The 23326-nt window shown below is 51.9% G+C and overlaps 6 protein-coding genes and 2 pseudogenes across 6 annotated transcripts; 4 read left to right on the top strand and 4 right to left on the bottom strand.

The window, feature by feature from the left end:
• Nucleotides 1-151: 151 nt before the first annotated feature.
• Nucleotides 152-2905, bottom strand: SAPIO_CDS9525 (uncharacterized protein; the record flags this gene model as incomplete). The annotated part of the gene is made up of 4 exons (XM_016790896.1): nucleotides 152-924; nucleotides 1327-1434; nucleotides 1651-2030; nucleotides 2097-2905. The coding sequence occupies 4 exons, from the start codon at nucleotides 2903-2905 to the stop codon at nucleotides 152-154; spliced, it is 2070 nt and encodes a 689-aa protein (XP_016639406.1).
• Nucleotides 2906-3892: 987 nt separating this feature from the next.
• Nucleotides 3893-6268, top strand: SAPIO_CDS9524 (annotated as a pseudogene; the record flags this gene model as incomplete).
• Nucleotides 6269-6975: 707 nt separating this feature from the next.
• SAPIO_CDS9523 lies at nucleotides 6976-7767 on the top strand (annotated as a pseudogene; the record flags this gene model as incomplete).
• A 264-nt stretch (nucleotides 7768-8031) lies between these two features.
• Nucleotides 8032-10006, bottom strand: SAPIO_CDS9522 (Phosphatidylglycerophosphatase; the record flags this gene model as incomplete). The annotated part of the gene is made up of 5 exons (XM_016790895.1): nucleotides 8032-8168; nucleotides 8261-8347; nucleotides 8416-8620; nucleotides 9369-9731; nucleotides 9797-10006. 5 exons carry the CDS (start codon nucleotides 10004-10006, stop codon nucleotides 8032-8034), a joined length of 1002 nt encoding a protein of 333 aa, XP_016639405.1.
• Nucleotides 10007-10421: 415 nt separating this feature from the next.
• Nucleotides 10422-12310, top strand: SAPIO_CDS9521 (Uncharacterized protein; the record flags this gene model as incomplete). Its single annotated transcript, XM_016790894.1, has 2 exons — nucleotides 10422-12094; nucleotides 12196-12310. 2 exons carry the CDS (start codon nucleotides 10422-10424, stop codon nucleotides 12308-12310), a joined length of 1788 nt encoding a protein of 595 aa, XP_016639404.1.
• Nucleotides 12311-12798: 488 nt separating this feature from the next.
• Nucleotides 12799-15584, bottom strand: SAPIO_CDS9520 (uncharacterized protein; the record flags this gene model as incomplete). The annotated part of the gene is made up of 2 exons (XM_016790893.1): nucleotides 12799-14388; nucleotides 15024-15584. 2 exons carry the CDS (start codon nucleotides 15582-15584, stop codon nucleotides 12799-12801), a joined length of 2151 nt encoding a protein of 716 aa, XP_016639403.1.
• A 4505-nt stretch (nucleotides 15585-20089) lies between these two features.
• SAPIO_CDS9519 (uncharacterized protein) lies at nucleotides 20090-21313 on the top strand (the record flags this gene model as incomplete). The annotated part of the gene is made up of 3 exons (XM_016790892.1): nucleotides 20090-20376; nucleotides 20478-20821; nucleotides 21072-21313. 3 exons carry the CDS (start codon nucleotides 20090-20092, stop codon nucleotides 21311-21313), a joined length of 873 nt encoding a protein of 290 aa, XP_016639402.1.
• Nucleotides 21314-22175: 862 nt separating this feature from the next.
• Nucleotides 22176-22683, bottom strand: SAPIO_CDS9518 (uncharacterized protein; the record flags this gene model as incomplete). The annotated part of the gene is made up of 2 exons (XM_016790891.1): nucleotides 22176-22310; nucleotides 22384-22683. 2 exons carry the CDS (start codon nucleotides 22681-22683, stop codon nucleotides 22176-22178), a joined length of 435 nt encoding a protein of 144 aa, XP_016639401.1.
• Between the last annotated feature and the right edge of the window lie 643 nt (nucleotides 22684-23326).

Raw genomic sequence — 23326 nt, 5'->3', positions numbered from 1 at the left:
TAGCGATATGTGCCTGTACTCTCCTCTCTGTTGGGACGAGAGGCGTCTGTCACCCAAGGAGCTCATGATGCGTACGTCTTATTTGAAAGTATAGATCACAAATGAGGAGATACTCCTTCATTTTTATGTTATTCTTCGTGGAATTTATATGCTACTTGAGGCTATCCCTCATAACCCGAACCAATGCAGCAGCCTCCTCTTCGTCCACTTGATCGGTCCCAGACTTGCCGAGACAGGAACTATGTAGCCAGACCCGGGCACCAGGCCCTACAGTTTCCAAGATCCTCTCAGCATTCTCAGCCCTCACACCCCCGCCGATGAGAATATCCAACCTTCCCTTCGCAGAGGCGACAAGCCCTCGGAATACAGGCAGATTATCCACGGCGTTTCCCGGGCCCCCGGACGTGAGCACGCCATCAAACCCGCACGTTAACAAAGTCTCAACGGTGTCTTCCACCGACGTCCCCGTGGCTAGAATAGAGTCGAATGCGCGGTGGAAGGCACATCCGTACGGATGGGCCTCTTCTACGAGCCTTTTATTCGCGCGCAAGTCTATCGATGGTAGCCCCGTCCCGGCCCCGGATGAGCTCTCCTGTAACGATAGCACTCCGAAGACGAACCCGTCGCCCCGCTCACGGCTCATCAGTCCCGATGCCTTGAAGGCCCGGATACTTTCCGTCATTGCTTCCAGCTCGTCGTCGCTGTAAATGAAATCATGATTAGGCTGAGGCGGTGGTCCGCGCGGGCGAATCATTACGCGGACGGGTACGTGGATCCCGGTAGATACGGAGGAGGTGAGGGTCGAGAGGGTTGAGATGGGCGGGGTGAGACCGCCGGAGGGGTACGAGTCTGGGGCATTGAGTTCCAGGCGGGTTGCGGTGTTGGCGAGGGAGGGGGTGATGGAGGAGGAGAAGATGGGGATTTCTAGGTTGATTCGGGGCATTTTTTTAATGCACGGAGTTGCTGCCGGAGAGGGCCTGGAAGGGTTGTGGCTGCTCACGAGTTCAGGGAGAACTCGAAGCATATAGCGACTAGACCAAAGTCATCAATTGATCGCTAGCTTCGACAAAAGAAGAAGATGAAAAAAATGCCTTACTTTGTAAGTAGCTAGCTGGGTATATTTGGAGAGCTTTCGAGGAGTAAAGAAGGACGCTTGGAGAGGGGCATCTGGTTCTATTCTCTAAGCGGGCTTCTTTGCACTTGCTTGCCCTTGTAAGGTGACCTGAGGAAGTTTTACTGGTTCAAGCATGTTAATGCAAATTAATTGGGCTCTTCCGTCGGCTCTTAAGTGCATAGCCCTCACGAAGTAGATACCGTCCGACTGACCAGGCGCGAAGTGTCTGCCGCCCGTAGTTTCAGTGGCCGAAGCCGAAATCAGGACCCCAATCACGCTAAGCTCAATCGGCGACCCTAGGCGAAGTCCCAATCCCGATCCTAGGACAACAGCATCAAGAGTTCTTTCAGGCCATGTCCCATGGCTTCGAGCGCCAACTGTCTTGCCCGGCACAGCTCCTTCTACTAGATTGTTCATTTGTAAAGAGGGCGCCCCAGCTCAGAATCATCTCATCTACCGCATATCCCACTTCCATTTTAACTGCTTTCCATACCCTTTGTAGTCCGAAGCATACCATTCCTGCCCCGTCAACACACCTTCCGGCCCAATCGCCCAAGTTCCATCCTCAACCAGGTCTACCCAGTGCCTCAGCAGCTCGCACAGCCTCGGGCTACGCTGCGGAGCCCAGAGACAATTCGTCCCAAACTGAAAGATGTCATTTCGAGGTTCGACGGGGACGAACATAGTACTATCCAGGTCCCGGTTGTTATATTCGAGAGGGTTTAGATACAGCCCTGACATACGCTGAACGGTGCATTTTGCGAAGCGGCTCTCGAATGTGTACATCTGATGTTCCTTTTCGGTTTTGAGTTCCATGTTGGGGACTATGATAAAGGATGGCGTAACGGGGACTTCACCAGGGAGGATCAACGACGCAAGCTCGATTTCATCTCCGGCTATGGTGCTGAGGAAATTCCTATCATGAGCGATCGGAGGCGCTCATGGGTTTGTGCAGAGGGATATCAGCGTCTCGGGCGAGAACGTAGTGATTCCGGGAGCGATGAATTTGAACCCTGGCCTCTTGGCGTGACAGAGAAATTCGACGGCGAAGGAGCTGAGTTTGAGGCTGGTCAACAAATCCCTATCTAGCGGTTCCAAGTATGCGTAGTCCAGCTGGGCAGTTGTCAGGGGCAGCCGGGCTTCGATAGACGCGAGGAGTTCGCCCCAAGCTGCGAGTGCGTCATCCAGATCAGCCTGTATCCATGGGACGTAGGTAATGCGGCCGTCGATGGGATTCCAGTGGCATTTCCCCGTCTCCCAGAGAGCCAGATGCTTCCAGAGGATGAATTCGAGCGGCGGCCACTGCTCCAAGTCAAATGAGGTCCTTGCAGGCCCAAGGCCGGCTGGACAAAAGCACGCGCGCAGCTCGCCCAGGTTGAAGAGTACACCACCCGGGACGCCTGGATGCCAGCCTATGGGATCGGGATAGAGGAGGATGAGCTCGGGATCCTCTTCGTCTAGGCCCAACCACTCGGTGGCAGCAAGTAGATCAAGGCGAGGACTCCTAAGACCCGGAGTAAGTCGCTCCTCGCCTCTGTGCTCTATCAAGGACAGGAATCGAAACCCTTCATACTCAAGCGGGTTGTTCACGACATCCTCCGTCCAATCGTCCGCGGTCCCCTGCAGGAAATGGTCAAGAACGTTGACACGGTCTGGTAGGGGTTCACCACCGTCAACGAGATGCTGCGTGCTCAGGCTCAACAACCTATTGTGGAGCTTAGCGCATTTCTCAGCCGAGAATGGGGCATAAAAATCGTCCGGAAGCGATTCGATTTCCTGGTCGCCTTCCATCTTGACCGAGTAGCACTAGTAATAATAGTAGTTAGGTGTAAAGCAGAATTCATGTTACGAGAACCTTGACTTTGCTAGTTCTGCATATGCACGTACGGACCCTTGTGAAGAACCCATGCAAGGGCATCTCTAAAGCGCGATGCGCACCCGCTGAGCGCCCTTCATCTCATCCTATTTCAACAATTTTTCCTTTTTTTCAAGTATAAGATGATTCCCCGTCATCACTTGACCGTGAATATCCTGTGCAATGCGCCTCCCCCACCCCCTTCTCCCCGTTTTCTGGACCGGCGCAATGCAACCGCAACCACGTTAAGGGAGTTTAGAGCGGTAGGGATTTGTTGAATAAGCCGTCACTTTTCACCCAGCTTTTTAGATTGCAGCAAGGCTCTTGCCGGCCCCTTTTAACCTCCTTTTGGACCAAAAAGAGGAAACAAACGTAACCAAAGAGGTGTCCAAATTGAAATTGAAATTGAAATGGGTATCAATTGATCCTTCTGTCGAGGGTCAAATCGATGGAAATGAGCTCCAGATACGAAGTACTCCTTCGTACTTCCGTGGCCCATGGCTGTGGGACAAGTTCGGTCTACCACTAATGTCGGCAACTAGCCCTGATTGGCTGGTATGCTACCCGCTATTCTTTCCGAATCTTTTCCGAGGAACTGATGTAGTTTTGGGAACTGTTTTCTCCAAGGAATAAATTTCCTCTTCCTAATCAAGAACGTTTATTCCCCAGAGGTTATGAGTGAATGTCGCTCTACCACGCTTTTGGGCTCAAAACAGTTCACCTGTTCTTCGCTGTCATCGAATATCTTCTTCTTTTGGGAACTGTTTTTCCTAAGGAAGAAATTTCCTAATCAAGAACATTTATTCCCCATAAATACGGAGTAAGAGGCAACAATTGCGGTGTTCTCGCCTACAGTCGTGAGGTCGCGATGACCCCAACCATCACTGAAATTCCCGTCGTCGTCGACTCTCATCATATTCTCCATGTCATCAGCACTCGAAGAACTCAAGCGTCGGGTGGAACAGCTGGAACGTGAGAAGGAGAAGGCAGAGGCGCGAGCAGACCAAGCAGAGGCTCGAGCAGACCAAGCAGAGGCGCGAGCAGACCAGGAGAGACGCGAGAAGGAGCAGGCGCAAAGTCTAGCCCGCGAAACAACCCTCGAAGAATACTTACAAGCCTGTCATGAGTATGTCTTGTGCAATCTTGTCCTCATTACCGACGGCTATCTTACCTCAAGGGCTCCTACTACAAACCCTACCGGAAAACACTGTCCAGACCTACTTACTCCATGGGTGGATTTCGAATCCACGCAAATCGATATCATTAGTAAGATATCGCATATGCTCCCTAAGGATGAGCGACTATTTGAGAGCATTGCCTTCCTAAGGACTATTGGCAACCGAATCCGAGGGCGATGGGTCGAGGGTGAGCCCTCACTTGTCTTCGTTGAGAATAATTGCATCGAGGATCCAGTACGCATCATTTTATCCAAGCTCAAACACTACCAGTCCCAGCAAGTCAACCTTGATATTGGTGATGGGGTATACTTCGCAACGAGCGCCAGTAGTCTCCGCGATCCGACCGATGACGTGGATATGAAGGAAAAGAGCCTACGGACAGACCAAGTCTGCGTATATCGAGACGCCAGCAGTCGAACGGAAATTTCATACGTGATAGAATATAAAGCACCCCACAAGCTCCACACATCACACTTTGAACAGGGTCTACGAAGCATGAGCATTTTCGACGAAGTTGTCAACAAGCCCACTATACCCACAGTTGAGCCAGCTAAATTCAAGCATTACGCGGAGCTTTTATCGGCTGCAGCGGTCACACAGACATACCATTATATGCTGGAAGCTGGGCTAGAGTATGGCTATGTGACGAATGGTGATTCGATTGTATTTCTCAAGATTGACTGGACTAATCCAAAAGAGCTATTCTACCATCTGGCACGGCCTGCCCGCGAGGTTGAGGCTAATGAAGATCCTGTTTACAGCAATGCTGTCTGTCAGGTCCTCGCGTTCACTGCGCTCGCTCTTCAAACAAGACAGCACAGTAATGACGAGCGTGTTGCAGCAACGACGTCAAGCAAAACTTGGGCTGTTGATTTCAACTATATTGTGGATAAAATCGTGCAGCACGAGCAAGAGACGGCGAAAGAGGCTGGTCCCTCGACACCCCCAGGAAGGAAGCACCGCCGTATACCAAGCAGTCCTGATTGGGTGCCGACGCCAATTAAAAAGGTTAAGAGAAAACCACAGCCACGACCTGACCTGGGGCTGGGCCCAGTTCTTCGATCACGTAGTAGACGCGAGGGCGGCGGGGGCCCTAGCGCCGGGAGTTCGAGTCAAGCAGGCAGTTCTCAAGGAGGTGGTTCCACCTCGGGGTCGGGATCGACGGCGCAAGCCTCACCAGGGCAAGGCTCGTCGTCTACCCGCTCAACGCGTGGTAGCGGTAACAGTGCTGGCGATAAAGGCAGTGACAAATCTCAGCAATCCAGGCCATACTGCACGGCATCCTGCCTCCTTTCACTCGTGAATGGCTGGCCATTGGACACCAAGTGCCCCAACAAGCTGCTGCACATACGGACGATGCCTGACACGCCCGCTGGCAGACAGAAGCACCCCGTCTCATATGCGAAATGGATAGCTCTACTACAGCAGCAGCTATCTCGAACCCTGGTGGAGGGTGTTGTGACCCTAGGCCAGGAAGGTGCCTGCGGTGCATTGTTTCAGCTCACGCTGCTCGAATATGGCTACACATTTATAGCCAAGGGCGTGACGGGTGGGCGTATACCTACCCTGCAAAAGGAAGAGGCTATCTATCAGAGGCTTCAGCCTCTACAAGGCCGCCATATCCCCGTGTGTCTCGGCTCCGTCGACCTCCGGCTGCTACATCAGGTTCTATACTATGATATTGACGTGCGCATTATCTACTTCCTCCTCCTGTCTTATGGGGGTACCAAGCTCGCAGTGCCTGAAGACCCCAAGACACGCAAGCGTATTGTCGACTCTGTCATCAGCATCCTCGATCAGATGCATCGCCTCGGGGTAGCACACGCCGACATCAGGTTGCCTAATGTGTTGCAGAGCCCTGCCGGAGAGGTAACCATTGTCGATTTCGACCAGGCCTCCATTTTGTCAAAGACGTCCCGCAGGGCCATGAGCGCGCTCTCGCCTAATAAGCGGAGGCGACTATTAGAAGATGATGCCTTGGGCTCGTCGACAGCGTCAGACGGGTCGAGAGAGGCAGCGCTGCATCGGGCTAAGATGCGGGAGGACAAGTCGAATGCGCAGACTCTTTTCACACTAGATATGGGTAGAAAGATTGCCTGGCCTTGGATGAAAGAGAAATGACCTGTGATTCTCAAGGTAGAACGTAGAACCGGCAATTGTGGCGGATGGATATATTTGGTTTACCCTCGATCAGTCCATAATTCTCCTCTTTTCACAGCCTTGGTACTGCCAGCGCCTTCTTCCCAATGTATTCCACTGGGTCTACTGTGAATGGTAGGTATGTGTTGGCGTGCTTTCGCTCGTCCTCGTCTTATCTCGCAGATGTTCATTGCGGCACCTCTTTATACAGCCATCGGCGAGGCGCCGCTTCGAACATGGGACATGACGCAGAGGAAGCGGATAGGATAGACGCGCGAAAGTAGGAAAGGCGATGATCAACCGAGGCTCGCGTCATTGAGTAACGAAAAAAAAAAAAAAAAACCAAAAAAAAAAAAAAAGCTCGCTCGCGGTGCTCAATTCTTTTGAATTCATCGCTTGCCGCGTAGCTACGAAAATTGCAACTTTCTAACCTTCTGAGCGATAAGTGGCCAATGGTCGCAGTGCTTCATGCTTGAGCTGCTCAGTTGCGGGTTCTTGCCGTGGGCTGGGATATGAAGTTATTACGAATGAGCGAGCTGAACTCTGAACCGAACCTCACCAATTCACCGTACAACCCACACATCAAACCGAAAGCTCTTTCATTCCCAAACCCGCCAAACCAAACTAAAACAAAATCTAAAAAAGACCAAAAGATATCAATTTTGTATTTCCCATTCTCATCTCAGAAAATGCCTCCTAGAATCCCCACAGAGGAAGACTTCACCTCTCTCGCCCCAACCCTCCACCTCGCCACATCCTTTCCCTCCCCTCCAGAGTCAACCACAACCCTCCTCATCCTCTTCCACGGCTTCGGCGACAGCGAATCCTTCATCAACTTCGCCCGCAGCATGAACCTTCCCTGCGTCCTCAGCATCGCCGTCCGCGGGCCCTCCGTGCTCCCACCCAGTCTTCTCCCCCCCTCATCAGCGTCCTCCTCGCCTAACCACTTCCACTGGGGGGATGACATAAACCTAGATCCTTCGACGGGGGACATAGACGCGGACCCGGGATTCTCGCGCGCCAAGACTAAGGTGCTGGATACGTTGATTCGCGGCCTGCTGATTACGAAGCTGGGGTGGGAGATGGATGATATTATCCTTTTCGGCTTTGGGCAAGGAGGGTCGTTTGCGTTGGGGTTGGCGACTGATATCGCCAACCCTCCGAGGCTCGAAGAGGTCGGGGATGAAGAGGTGGATCCGAGGACGCGGAGGGGTGCGCTGAAGGGTGTCGTGTCTATCGGCGGGCCGTTGCCTCCTTCGATGGTCTCGACGCTGAGTGGGAGGAAAAAGTCGAAGAGCAGGGCCTTGCTGGTGCAGGTCGACAGCGGCGATGTGGAGTACGCTGAGAGGGAGTTTGAGAGCGTGCGGAGGGTGAAGTGGGAGCGGAGCGGGGTGGATATGCCTCGGAAGAGGGAGGAAATGTTTCCCATTATGGCGTTTTTGGCGGAGGTTTTGAGGCCGCAGCACTCATTTGGCAGTTGAGTTTAGGGGGTGGACAAAATACAATCAAAAAGAGTCATGTAGATGTAAAGGATCTCGCTGTGAATTGTGACAATGAATTACGAGCATCTCTATAGGATGAGGAAGCAGAAACAAGCAACCCAAATAACAGTCTTAACCATGGGGGTTATCTTCTATTCCCCATCCATTAATGTCAAACCCGCTATGTAAAAAAAACATTGGTATACAATGGGACGAGCCCTCGTGGCACCGTTCGCCAACTCTACACGGAGTCCTTCTCAATGTTTACTCCGTCTCCTCCCTCCCACCGAGCTCCCAGTCCATTTCGGCACCCGGCTTGGTTGCAGGGTGGGTGGCTTCTCCTAATCCGTTCAGTTCCCGCCGAACACGGGCGATAGAGGGGGGCTGGCGAGGATCTGAAGCTGGAAAATATGGAGTACGTTAGCGGGCCTTGATTATATATATCTTCTCGCCAAGTAAGGAGATTGTGGGAAAGGGGAGACTATGAACTTACCTGCCAGGGCCTTGTAAGCCTTAACATACTCGGGAGCATGCTTCGATATTCGTCCCTCCACTACATTCTTGTAGTAGTGTTCCTCTGCTTAATTGTTAGTGGCGGTCATGGAATGGAAGCATATCTAGACTTTTAGGGACCATCGGAAGACATACCGAGACAGACGCCGGTGTAGCTTCGCCGTGCTAGGCTACCGAATGCATCTTGCATCTTTCTCCCGAGCTGGGCAAAGCTCTGCTCAGGGTGCGCCAAATGGGGTCCTCTTCGGACATGGGAGAACGGGATGATGTGGACCCAGAAATAGTCCTCTTCTTCCTTGGACCACGATTTCCCTCCCATCTCTTCGTCTACTTTCTGATGCTGGTGGGAAACGAGTAAAGTAGGTGTACTCGACTGCCGTGGATGTTTGCGCAAAGAGCCGTTATAATCCTCGTGGGATAAGAAGTGTGATAGTGGATAAGGGATGTTGATGAACGAAGAACAGTTGCGGAATACATCAAGAAGATATATTAGGAGGTTTGAGGGAAAGAAGACGAGGAGAGAATTCGAAAACAGCAGATATAAATGTGTGTGTGTGTGGATGGGAGAAAAGAACTCAGGAAGGCGCGAGAGGAGTGAATAATTGGAGGAAGAGAGGAGTGAATAGGTGGAGCAAGAGAAGAATAACATAGGCGAAGAGGAATATCCCAAAACAGGGATGAATAACTTGGGGAAAAGAGCGAATATCTAGGGAAGCTTCCCTAAGAGAAATACATACCAAACTGGAGGACCTGCTGTGATGTGTAAAGTTGTTTCTCATGATTCGATTCATCCATCTACTATGAATAGAGCCGAATGCAGATCCGTCAGTCAAAGAATATGACACAGAACGTAGTGTATTGATACAAAATGTACATCGTCTCGAAAGCTCTGCAGCTGTCGCGTCTATAAGGCCTTTCTAACAATGGCAAGAGTTTTATGATTCAGAGGGTGGATTTGGCCGATATCCTCTTGCCCATATGGATCCGACGAATTGCCTCTCCATTCTCGAAAACTACTCGCCTGTTAGATCCAACTCCTGCTTTCCAGTTTTCCTGTATTCCAGTCTCGGAGTCATGGATGGACTTACGATGCTTTTCCTGCTTAGAGGGACGACGCCATCCTTGACCCAGAAGCCCCAGGCCCCCATCATGTTCGCCATCATGATGTCTGTCGTGAGCCGATCACCTACAATTGCGACATGGGAGGGATGAGTGACTCCAGTCTCTGGATACTGGCGAAAGTACTCCATGACTTCCGACCCACAACCTGGCTTCTTGTCGCTGTGGCCGAGCACGGGGATGCCCGTCTCCTTCTCTACGGCCTCTGCAAGCTTCCTTTGCGGATCCCAGGACGTGGCGCCGGCCGTATTGGATACAATCAGCAGGCGGCGCCCCGGATACGCTCGCTTTAAATCCTCAAATCGTTCCTTGAAGATGCTGTTACTACGAGCCTGCGACCTTACGAAAAAAAAAAAAAAATGTGGTTGGTGGGATCTACCTTATACGGCTTATATACTTCGTTGGAGTCTGGGGACGCGAAGCAATCATCCTTGTCTAATACGACTGCACGAATATCTGCCTTCTTCCCTTGTTCTTTGAGCACCGAGTCGAGAGGGATGGGCAGGTCGGCAAAGGTTGGTACGGTGTAGTGAGGGAGACAGAGATAGGGTCGTGTGATGAGCTTGAATACATTCAAAGACGCGGAGAGATTTAGATTTAGACCCATTTTAAGTGATATGAAGAATTAAAGATTGGAGCGAGTGACACTGTCTGTAAAGTTGCTGGAGCTGGGAAACTCCGATGAGATCAAGCAAATCGATGAAGTGAAGTTGGATTCGAGCCAGCATCGAGCTTGAGTGCTGACTTATCCATCGAGCTTCGAGCTGTATGTACTTATACTCTTTAGCACATTGGAATTAGCAGTGAAACTTTGTACTTATACGAATCAACCTTGAATTCTACCCTGGCCAAATTCATTGAACCAATTGAGGCGCGTTTAGAACCTCGCGTCAACTATTGTAAAGGGATTGATGCCACAGTAATTCAGATAGATTCATTTCTATTCTCACGACCAGACGAAGCCAATGACGAATAATAGACATTAAGACTCAAATACGAAGATATAATACATACCCGAGGTGATGCCGAGACGAAAAGCCCTTCCGAAAGATGTGGACGAAGACACAGCTGGTGCCCACGAAGCCTCCAGGCCAAAGAGGAAGCGCAACCCTTCCCTCAAGCTGAGAGAGATTGCGGAGGATGAGGAAATCACAGTTGCACCCAAGAGGAGAAAGTCGACGACCAAAGACGACGAAGATGCCGTGATCGAAATAGATCCTCCCCAACCGGAGCCCGAGTCTGAGCCTGAATCCGAACCTGAGCCTACGCCTGAACCCGAGCCAACGACGACGACGCCCAGGCGAAGAGGGAGGCCGCCTAAAGTCGCCCCGACAACACCCATAGAGAGGCAGGCAGAGACACCCTCAAAACGAGGACGAGGCCGACCGAGCGCAAGCACCGCCGTGACGCCCTCGAGGTTACTAGACGGAAATGGCATCACGCCCCGCAGGCGCAACGCCGCCGACCGCTCGGCCCGGAAGAAGAGCATGAGGGCGCTGATACGCAACGTGGTCGACGACGAAGGCAGCGAGGACGAGGAGCAAGAAAACCTCGCACGGCAAATCTACGAATCTTCCGACGACGACCGCGACGATGGCGAGGGGTCAGAGGAAGAAGAGGAGACGGATGCTGCGACCAGCGCGCCGGATACACCGTCCAAAACGACGCCCCGTCGCGGTCGCGGACGCCCGAGGAAGATCAAGTCACCCTCGCCGCCGAGAGACCTACCCCCCCACGAGATGTACTTCTTCCACAACAAGCCCGGCAAGGTGAAGACGTCGGACAACACGCTCGCATCGCTGGACCTACTTACGCACGACGAATACTTCTCCTTCTGGCGGGACTACGAGGATCCGCACGCCGAAAACCTGCGGTTCCTCGAGTCCATCCACGTCGACTCGTTCCCGCAGTGGGAATTCGAACTGTCCGAGGGTTTTACGGTGTGTCTCTACGGAATGGGATCGAAGCGCTCCCTCATGCGCAAGTTTGCAACGCACATCTCCAAGAACAAATCCAACCGCGACGACGAAGCCGGTCCCAAAATCGTTATAGTGAATGGCTACGTCCGCACCATCACCCCACGCGACATCCTCTCCACCATCTGGTCGGCCCTCGAACCCTCCAAACCCGTCCCCGGCGCCCAACCCGCCGCCATCTTCCAATCCATCACCTCCCACCTCGCCAACGCTTCCCCCACAACCAACCTCACCATCCTCGTCAACTCCATCGACGCCCCTCCCCTCCGCAAACCCTCCACCCAATCCCTCCTCGCCCAACTCGCCTCCCACCCGCAAATCCACCTCATCTGCTCCGCCGACACTCCCGACTTCCCTTTCCTCTGGGACGTCTCCCTCCGCTCCACCTTCAATTTCGCCTTCCACGACGCCACCACCCTCGCCCCCTTAACCGCCGAGCTCGACGTAGTCGACGACGTCCACGAGCTCCTCGGCAGAGCCGCTCGCCGCGCGGGAGGTCGCCAGGCCGTTGCGTTCGTGCTGAAGAGCTTGACGCAGAATGCGAGGAGCTTATATGCTTTGCTCGTCGCGGAGGTCTTGACGGCGCTGGATGAGGATGGAGGAGGAGGGGGGGATGGTGGGGAGAATCCCGGGTTGGAGTATAGGATTTTGTATAATAAGGCTGTGGAGGCTTTTGTTTGTCCGAGCTCGGAGATGGCGTTTCGGCAGCTTTTGAGGGAGTGAGTAGCTTGGCCCCCCCCCTTTTTGTGGTTCCCATTTTCCTCTTTTTTTTTTGGGGATTCAAGCATTTAGAGTGCTAGAGGGCTAACTTTCTTTTTAGATTCCATGATCACCAGATGATTACGAGTAGGAAAGACGCGTTGGGCACAGAGCTTATCAGCGTGCCGTTTAGAAGAGATGAGATGGAGGCGATATTGGAGGATATCGAGTCTTGAATTCGGTGACCGGTTAGGACCGGCGGCGCATGGCGTCACTTATCAGTATCATAATGAACCAATTCTTAGGAGCGTTGTTCATGGATTATTGCATTGCCCAAGGGCATTCATGTTGCAAGCTTTAGACGATGGAAATAGCATGGAAGGGGAAAAAGCAAGGAAGAAAAAGGTCTAGAGACGTCTTGGTATGCGATAGACTGTGGCCATCGGGCGGTCTTCGAAACCGCACATCTATTATTATATCTTTCCATTATTATTTTTGAAAAGACTCTCCCGTCTAACTTTAGTGTAGAAACCGAATAGACGCGAAAAGAACACCAAAAAGAACCGTTCCCATACAGAGACACCCTTCATCAAAAGATCCGATTCAATTCCTCGCCGCCAACGCCAATGCTAGATGTATCATGTCCCGAATTCTATAAAAAACACAGCAATAAAAGCCGGAGATGGAAAAAGGACGGCGCAACAAGAACAGGGTTTGTTTTATCTCAAACCCCCAGACTCTTGACGCAAGTCCACAAAACAACCGGCACAATAACATTATCATTCCCCCCCGTCAACACCGCCTCCGTCAAGCTCGCCACGGAAGCGCAAACCCCGGCGTTCCGCATCTCCACGGGCCAACTGAGAAGCTTCCCCTCCGGGACAGGCCACCTACCCACCCTTAACCACAGGCTCGCGGACACGAGACCGACGAACACGGCCGTGGCGAAGGCGGCGCTACCCTCGAGGCTCTTGCCGCCGCCCCAGACCCACTTTCGGTGGCCCCATCGTCGGCCGATGAGGGAGGCGGCGGCATCGCCGAGGCCGACGCAGATGACACCCGAAACCATGCTGACTTCGCGGGTAGGGATTTCCCAGCCGGCGAGGTGGCCGGAACCGCTGCGCGGGAGCGAGGCGAGGGTGAGCCAGAGGGGTATGGCGCAACCGATAAGGAGGAAGATGTGAGAAATTACGACGGGCCCGCGGAAGTCTCTGCCGTCGACGTAAGGCGCGAGGAAATTAGCGATGGGCTTCGAGAGGGGCGGCAGCTGGCTCGCGCGGAGGAGATCGAGGAGGAGGAAGAGGGCTAGGGCGGCGGAGAGGGCGAGGGCAGCGAAGGCCGGGTCGACGTAGGTGGCCGGGAGAAGCATGCCGACCATCATAAAGTGGAAGACTTTGCGGCGGGTGTCGACCTCGTAGACGTCCTTGAGGCGGTACACGATGACGAGACCGAAGACGAGAATCATGAGCCAGTATCCGATAATCAGCAGCCTCGTGTTAGCGCTGCCAAAGGTTTCTAGTCGGATGTGCTGTACCCAGCCCTGGTGGCAGAACTGGCCAGCGTCAAGGTCGGTTCTTGGCGGGAGGCAGATCCACCCGTCTAAGTTCTCGCTGACGACCTTGAAGCGGAACCAGTTGATGTTTCCAAAGAGGTAACCCAGCGCCCAGCCAATGGCCTCCGCTCCATTTAGGGCGTAGTGGGTAATATAGGTTCGGATACCGACAAGGGCGATGCCGATGATGCATAGGTAGACGTAGCTCGCGTAAAACCACTTTCTAGCGGCGGCCTGTGACTGTGTCAAGCTGAAGAAGGCACGGACGGACATCGAGGTCGATCTCTTCTTGCGCCCCGCCGGCGTATGTGTCGCGAGCTGCCGCTTAACCCTACCCATAGCGGGAGCAAAGGGAAATGTATTCCGCCGCCCGATGGGCTTTCCGTTTGTAGGGGGTTCCGATCCCGTTTTGGCCAGTAATATCGATTGCTCCGCCTCTCTATTCAGCGAAAACGGGGACACAGCATCGTACCTCGACACGGGCGAGTCTAGGTCCGATTCTTCCGAAGAGGGCCAGGGCCAGACGGAAGGCAAACCGTTGGCGGAGCGGGATCGGTTATCTACGCCCTTTCGCAGGGACTTCTTGGGCCAGAGCAACCGGCGCATGAGCTGAGCAAGCGTTGACGAAGAAGACTGAAGAGGCTCTCTCATAAAACGCCACTTCGGCACACGCGCCAAGGATATTCCCCAGGTTATTACCTGGCCGCACAAGACCAAGACACCCAGTCCGCCAACCCATAACAGAGCTTTAAGAATCCTCATCTGGGGAGATGACGTTAAAAGTAAAAGGTTAATAAGAGCAATCGAGAATAATTCGAGTTCGGCTGGTAAGAGACTGGTCGTCGTGAGGTGGCGGAGAACTCGACGTAAACTTTCGTGGAGAGGATAGAGCATGACAACCACGCTAGGAGTAATATAGTGAGAATCCATCAACGACCATGTATTGTCCCCGGATTCTACAAGGTAAGGCGCCTGTCGAGAAGTCGCCCAAAACAACGGCACACATGACAGGACCCAATGGACGCTGTTGTACGTTTCATTCGAAAAAGTAAATGGGATAAGCTGCTCCGGAAAGGAGCAGAGACAGAGGATGATATTAGGGAGGACCAGGGTCGGATTGTCGCTCGCGAGGAGGAATGACGTAAGGACAGTGATGGTTTGCGGATAAAGCAGAGGCGCGGGATCGAATTGCATCGGGGCCCTTAAAGGAATGCGGTGTATCGGGGTGCGATGAAAATGAGCCCAGAGAGCTAGGCGAAGAGGATAGAGAGCTAGCAGTACTCCAAAGAGGGAGAGCGCCACGACGCATTCTAAATGGACGTTAGCAGGAGCTAGAGCGACGGCAAGGCTGTATGCGCGGGCTCTCTCGGCTTACCTGGGAACCAGAATCTCATTACCGGCTGCACTCTGCGGTTGGACAACACCATCATGATGAGACCAGCCAACAGGGCAACCTCCACATATCTTCTCGCAACATGGCGGGCCTGGCGGACTCTATTGATGGCGAAGCGTTTATCACCTTTGATCGCCTCGGGCAATTTCTCGCCAAGCTCCTCGACATGATGTGCTGGGATAGATGGGGATAGAAGAGGCGTCGAAGATCCTGATATTGTCTCATTGCGGCCTCTCAAACCCTTATGCAGTCTCGCCCTGGGCGCGGGGAGACCCTTGAGGAAGTGCTCATCATCGGCCTCAGTACCGCTATCGCTGGCGAGGGGGGAGTCCTTCGGGAGCTGCGGATTTGACGCATCGGTCTCGTCATTGTTCGCGGTCAGCGTCGCCAGGCGCGATCGGCCCGTGTATTCGATGCGGTCGGTCGGGTGGAGAAGCTCGAAGCTCTGGCGGTGGTAGGGATGAGGAGAGCGCGATAGGAGCTGTAGATTGGGTTCCTCTTCCAAGCTGTCAGGGTTGCTGGCAGGCTGCCATGCTGTCCTCTCTAAGTTCTCAGGTTTGGGCATGGCGGGGCCTTTGCTCCGTTGAAGGTCATCAGGATGTGTCGGGCATGGGAGGAGAAGAGGGGTTGCAGGGATGAATTTGCGATTTGAATGGCGAAGTTGGGGTTGGGAACGAAATGCCTGACCTTGGCAAGCCTATCTCGAGAGTGTTGTTGTCGGTTCTGTGAATTTGTTGGGTGTAATGTTCAGATGTGTTGGTGGACAAAGGCCATTACCAAAGACATTTGATCCATTGGCATTAGCCTACAACAGTCATCATTGATAAGACCATGAACCAGCTGTGAAGAGTTGTTCCTAGTTGGATTATCACATGAATGTTGACTCTTGGGAGGATTGACACGTTACGACATTCAGGAAGAGCCAAGATGCTACATCAACTTGGCCCTGAGCCTTGCATTGGATCCAAGTACCTCAGTATAAAAAGCTACTTCCAAACCTGGTTTTCCTCCCAGGTTGTTGCTGCCCTCTTCAAGGGGCTGGTGGCCCCTGAATTCGTAATCAGCCCACTAAAACAGCTTTGAGCGAAACGAAATTGGAAGGAACGATTACATAATGGAGCTTTACTCTCTTCGCTGTTGGTCTGTTGGAGCCGCCTTCCCGTTGTAGGCTCCGAGCTCATATGTCATAATGTTACCATGTTTGGGTCTGTAGTCCAAGGATCAGCAGAGCTGTCTTCCATCGCAAGCAGATCAGTTGCCTGGCCGTACCAGCCCACCCGCCTGGGCCGAGAGAAGTGGGGAGGCGGATCGCCACCAGACCACAAGCTGGCAGGGAAGAGACGTCCGGACATCCACCTCGGCCAGATCGTTTGAGTCTCTCATTGCTAAGCATGTGGTTTAGACAAAACCCCTGGATATGACCAATTTCATTTTGCTCCAGAACAGCACATATCGACCGAAGAACTTTGGGCATCTAGATGACAAGTTTTGCCTCAACCAGAGGGAAAGCCTTTTGCCGTGAGCATTACGGAGTAACTTTGCTGATATGACCTTAAAAGGACTTCAACTCAGACTTTCTCTTGAGGGGCTAGCGCAATGGATGCTCGATTTGGGCAAGGTTAACAACCTTCAATTCGAGACCACGTCATCACATCCCAAGCCCGCGGTTCCTAACTGTAAGCCTAGAACGCTCCTTGAAACCCCCTCCAATAGCAATAGGTGATGGTTCAATCCTCAAGTGCCGAGCCTCAACGGAGTGCAAGTACTGATAGTTGCGTAACATCAAACGCCTGCAAGAATATATGGATGAGTGGTTACAATGCTTCAATATTTGATACCCTGCCATGCCCAGAACAATTCACGGCTCGGACAGCCGCAATTCGATAGCACTTTAGCTCCTAAATGGAAACCGGGCAGCCAAGTAAATATTGAGGTGTTCTGGCTAGCCAACGAGACATCAACACCAATTTGTATGTACTATCTCGCAGCATCATCAAATACTCCGTACTCGGTAGATCTGCGCTAGTAAATTAGACAACTGGATGTCTTATTAGCCCTGTGCATTTTATATGCAGAAATAATTGATGAAGGCGTCAATCCCGTCATTTAGTGACAAAGAATATTGGATTGCAACAAGTTGAACACCCAAGGTCTCGTCGTCGTTGATTGATTGAATTTGACTGTTCACGTTCCCACCATCCACCCATCGTCGTCGACACAGCCACCGCATGTCTGGACAGTGGGCCGGACCACTTTTCAGACAGGCAGAAGGTGCTACCTCAACCAATGGAAACAGCGGCACGGAGACCAGTTTGCGTCAACTCCTTCGTTCTCGCCACACCCGACGACGAAGCTCGTATTTCTCCATTCATCGACTGACACGAAGAAGTGTCGCAAGTGATGGCCACAGGGGAGATGATATTCGACCTCATCCGCGCCGATTTGACTTGATCCTGGGCATCAATGCCAAATACGAAACGAAAGTTGCTTGAAGGTCGCAGTGGGGTCCTTCCTGTCTATGAATGGAAGAGCGTTCCGGAGCATTCATAACTGCATGCAATTCGGTAGTCTCCGATATTTTGCGTGCTGGGATAGCAGCTATTCTGGGTGTCACAATCTGTAAGCCCGGTGATGTGATGTCATTTCTGGGTAGGGACGAAGCAGTCCTGAGAAGAGGCGGCTCGAACGCCAAAGCAATGCATTCTGTGGTCATTTTTAAACTACTTCGCTCGACGCGCCCGTCAACTAAACTACTGAGTACGTGATGCCACATTCGGCGATTCATCGACCTGAAACTGACGAAGACTAGATTATAATGGTTGGAGAGTTCAATCAACATCCTCAATATTAGTGGACACTGCGAGGTACTCAAGCCAACAAAAACATAGTCCTCCGTATACACTGCGGATACATGACAAGTTACCTGTGGATGCTTGCAAGTTTTGGTTCAAACTTCAAGACTTCAAGACAATATTAATAGCGCTTCGTGCCTGAGAGTGGAGCATGGCAAAGTCAATGTGGACCAGTGTTGATGAAATCAAATTTCAATTGAGCGCCCTGAGATCAACATGAATGAAGCTGTGGACACTATTGTCACAAAGTACGAAGTAATCAACTACTTCATAGTTTATATCCTTCAGCTTCCCCATCCAGCCGTCTTGGAATACACTAGTGCGCTCGGAAGTTCATTTCACGCATCAACCGACGAGGTCTGTTCAAGTTATCCAGCACTCCGTACTTCGTGCATACATAATCTAGATTGGCCAAGTCACCTTGTCTTAACACAACATCAGATCCTTTTGTAAAACGAAGTACGAAGTACGACTGTATTGAATCAATTGATATATCCACCCACCAACTCGAGCAGCACGGCTTCCAAGGAAACCGGAGCACAATGTCGGCAACTTCACTCTGTAACATGACAGTCTCCAGGAGTGCTAGTCACTGAGGTGCTTATGATGTGCTTGCCCTTGCGAATGAGTTGATAGATGCCGTTTATTACTCCACCCATGAGTGACACTTGACACTTGGACTTTCGAGAAACAGAATATGGGATGATGAGTGAAGGATATCTTCACCTTCCTTCGTTTGTTCATCGGTCTTGCATTAATCCTTCGTTGACGAATTTGATACTGTTACATACGGAGTACGCCCCAGCCACCAGACATTTTTGTCCAGGGTCCCCGCTTCTGCCTTGGCGCTGTCCCTCTTTTTCGTATCTCACTGTGTTTCCACTCATCCTTGGTACCGCAGCACAGCGGACTTCGTATGGAGCACCAGTCCAAGAAGATCAATACCCATCCCGGTCCAGCTGAGTCGGCAAGCCGGCTAGAGCCTGGCGCAGTGGCTCGTCCCAGCCGAGGGGTCGTACACACGGTGGCACATCCTTGCAACTGAACCCGCTGCAGCTTGGACAGCGGATAGTCTCCAGAACCCCAACCAGGAAGTTGACACTGACTGACAATCGTCGCTTTCCTCTATGAACCTCCTCCGCATTATCTTTGCATCTTATGACTTTTTTGCCTGTAAGCCTGCAGCTGTTGTGTCGTATTCTCCATGTTGTGTACTTCGTACTTCGTACTTTCATTGATGCCCTCCATCCGCACCGCATCCCTTGATCCCTTTCCATGTATTTCCGGGCCTCCACTTTTTCAACCACCCTCCCTGGGCACGGCAAAGCCCAAAGATCCGGAGTCGCAGGCGAGGCCGAGATGAAGTACGAAGTAAACAGATCCCACCCACTACAGACATTATACGGAGTACCTCGTACCTCGCAGGGGTCAGCTCAACACACTCACTCACACACCTGCGCTAATAATCCCAGTGGCGCCTCAAGAACTCCCCACGCTCACGCCTCCTCTCCCAGAGTCTTTCCAAGTTAGGACTGCACCCCGTACCACTTGTGCGAAGTACCTCCTTCGTATCAAGGAACAAGGCACTGGCCAAGGGGCCCGTTCGTATCATCATCAAAAGTTTAAGACGCCTGGCCTTGCCGACCTTTCTCTTAGTCTGAACTCTTTTCCTCCTGAAGTCCTGAAGATCCAACACACTCCACCAATAAGAACATCTCCCTGACAGGTTCCTTTCCCTTAGACTCGTTCTCTAGTCGGATCGAGCGTCGTGGCTAAACGTGCCTGGCTGTGTCAAAGAGAAAGAGTCTCGTACCTTCGAGGTAGATACGAAAGTTTTGCCCTGGAGTGCCATGCAAACCGCACGCTGATCGCCTCAAGCCATCATCTTTAGCGCGGGTCCCCTTAGTCCCTAGTGTCTACTGCCCCATTCCGGAAGGGAAACCAAAAGCTAGCCGACCGGACCGGCCTTTCGTTGCCCACTTCGTTTTCTGGAGCCCTTCCTGTCCGGTGTTTTGGTCTTGGTTTTGTCGATTTTGATTCGGTTCCTAGACGCACCATCTGCTTCATTGGACCCGCTTTCTTCACCAATCTCACCCCAAGGAACAAGCACACCACCAACTTGTTGACGTACCTCTTCGCCAGCTTCTCGCTCTCCGAACCTTCCTTCATATATACCCTTTCCTTTCCCATCAGGCATTTGTTTTCTCTTCCTTTCGGAATGTCAGCTCAAACCCCGACAAGTGACAACTCCCTTGAGGCCGGACTCTTGAGTACCGTAGACGAGAAGAGAGCCCTTGAGAACTCTACCAACCCTCCACGAGCACCCGGAACACAGCAGAAGAACAGGATGACGACCCTGAGGCGATTCCTCGTTGCCTTGACCGTCAGTGTCTTGGTTTCCTTGACCATTGCTGCCCAGATACCCGTCCAGGCACGCGGGAATGTTAACGATGTAGCTGTCAACGACGGGGCAGCCGGAGAGCAAACTTTGGCCCAGATCATCAGGTCCGTTTTCCCCCAGGGCCCTGTGGAAGCTTTCCGGAGAAGCTCCAGCACTGTGTCCTTACATCTGATGAAGTGACCACGAAGGCTGACCATGACAACAGTGACGCTCTCGGCAACAAATTTGTCCAGATCGCCAAGCGCCAGAACAACAACTCGACCTCCGAGCCCACGGAGACTCCCCCGACGTCGCAGGGACCCGAGCCCACCAGCCAGGAGCCCTCCCAGGAGCCCACGCAGCCTCCCACCAGCAACCCGCCTCCTACCAGCCAGACTCCCGAGCCCACCACCCCCGAGCCTACTCCCTCGTCTACCGACAAGAATCCTGGTACGTCGTCGGACGAGCCGTCTTCTTCCTCTCTAGGATCGACTGATCCTATTCCTTCCTCTTCTACCCTTTCCCCCTCTTCTTCTTCTTCTCAAGTCCCTTCCTCGTCCAAGAGGCCTGGTACGTGGGGACCTTTTTAATTCAGCTTAAGCCTTGTGCGAAGCTTTTTTAATTTTTCTTTTTTTTCCCCTCTCTTTTTCAATCTTCTTGTTGCCTTGTTCTTTTTTTACTCTTTTCTCCCCTCTCCATTACATACGCGGGATGTGAAGGGATGCAAACAGCATTCGACTCACTCACCTAGTCCCACTCATCACTACACTCACTGTACTCGGCGAACAACTTGAACATTTCAACTAACATGGCAAAATAGAACCTACTTCCTCTTCCAACAAGCAAACCACCAGCCGAAGCGCAACCACCAACACCCGCACCTCGACCCTTCCCGGCGGCGGCATCACCGTGATCACCTCCACCTCGTACTACGACGTCGTTCCCCAACCCACGGGTGATGGCTCTGGCTCCGATCCCGAGCTCCAGAACGCTGCCCCCGGGCAAAACGCTATTGCCATCATCCCCGCGCTCTTTGGCATCGTTGCGGCAATGGCTCTCTAAGTTCTCATTGACCCTCTGAAACTGCATAGCCGGATTGGTTCCGATTTTTAAAGTACTTTGTTTTTTTGCAAGGGCAATTTCTTTATTGCCGGTTTCATTCCTTTTACATATGTCCGTCCTTGATATACCCGATGAGAAACACGCCGAGGGGGAAAAAATAGACTGGTTTTTGCATGGTCCCCAACTGAACCTGGCATCGAAACAGGGAAAGTTTGGTGGACTCTGGGGAGTTTGTATATACAAAGATGAAAAGAGGTGGATAGATTTCGGGAATTTGACATTTGCACGGCGCATTTATTGCGGATTCGGGCGGACTTTAATGACCACTGCATAGACTAGGACAGACATACGAACTTTGGTAAATACGACGATCCTTACGTATTTTATCAATGGCTGCTTGAGGTTTGGACTGGTGTGAATTAGATGAGTTGGAGACGGATGATGATGAAGTAGCGTAGAATATCCCCAGGACACATTGAAACTATCTCAAACGCCGCCCTTCAAAGTCGGCGGCAATGGAAGAAACGTAAACCGGACGACTGCCGCATCTCGGAAGCTTTTCAAGCGCTTTTCGTGGGGTTATTCGGTTAACAATCCCCTGTTTGGACTGGTCCTGTCCTTGAGCGGGCAAGTCGATAAAGTGTAATTGCTAACCTCTTTACATCAACGTAGAGAAGTTATGCTCACATTTGCTCAAAATCATTTACTCGTTGAATGCCAGTTCTATTTTCCAATGTAATGTACAACCCCCTATCAAAACCAGATGAAAAACCGGGTATGCCATGCCAGAAACCCCAAAATGCACCCATATAACTCCGTCATGTCGTGCTGTCGCTTCCACCGCTCGGAAATAAGGACTTCTTTAACCAGGCCCAATCTTGGGCATATCGTTGTGTTCAGAGAGTTTCGACAAGAAACTATTAAGCTCTTCAACCCTTTCCTTGTGAGTCTTCAGTAGCTCTGGTCTCGCGTCTGGATTCTCAGCCAATTCGAGGAACTATAACAAAAACAAAGTTAGACATAATTCAAAGCCGTGGACCGTGAAGGACCTTGGGAGCCAAGCAACTTACCCGTTTCCTCCTAACTTCATCAAGTTTCCGCTGCGCTTCCGTCTTGCGCGCAACAGGCACGGCCTCCTCGTCATCTTCTTCATCATTCTTCTCCTTGCGCGACTTCTTGCTTTTCTTCTCTATCACCTCATCCCCGCTGTCCTTCTTTACGAGGGCGAGCGATTCGCCACCGGCTTCAGAGAGGGCCTTTTCTAAGTCGGCCTTGTCCTTCTTCTTCTTTTTTTTCGGCTTCGTTACTTTTGCGCCCTTAAGACGGAGAGCACCGCCTCCACCTACGGCGGCGTAGTCATCGAGCGGCATATTGGAGGTGTATGGCGCGAATAGGTTGATGGGAAGAAAGCTCGGAAGCGAGTCAATGTCTTTTGAGGTTACTTGTCAGTGAACTTAACCTTTTTGGCAGGGGACACTTGCGCTTATATAATCAGAACGGCACTTTGACCATTGAAGATCTTCGCTTTGGCACGCACAGACAGGTACTTTGTACTCGTGACCAGGGGCAAATCAAGGTTGAAGAAGGGACCAATCAGGATCCCGGAAAATGCCAAGGCTAGGAACTGGGATTGATTCTCATTGGCACCGGCTTTAGGGGGCCAAACCAAAGTTTTACACCTGAAATGTGCCTTTGGCACTGAAATTACCCCTGAACCTGTGCCAAATTCAGGTCCAACCATGTGCCAATAACCGCAATCCCAGTGCCTAAAACCCATCAAATTGAATTGATGCTCCATTCTATCTGGACGCATCGTTTCGCATGCAGAGAGTCTGGTCCCACGCGCTTCTCCTTTCCATCATCAATTTAACTTTCTTTCTAAAACTGAACTACCTCCTTTTCTGAAGTATACCACCCCAGTGCACATTCGAAACGACTTATTCGCTCTTCTTCGTACAATCATTAGCTCGTTCTTGTCCCGTCTAAAGCACCCGGCCAGTGTTTCCACGATCT

This window comes from Scedosporium apiospermum (genome assembly GCF_000732125.1).
Source record: "Scedosporium apiospermum strain IHEM 14462 chromosome Unknown SEQ_SAPIO_0143, whole genome shotgun sequence".
Classification (NCBI taxonomy): Eukaryota; Fungi; Ascomycota; class Sordariomycetes; order Microascales; family Microascaceae; genus Scedosporium; species Scedosporium apiospermum.
Note: the sequence above shows the minus strand (reverse complement) of the source record. Positions and strands in the feature narration are given on the sequence as shown.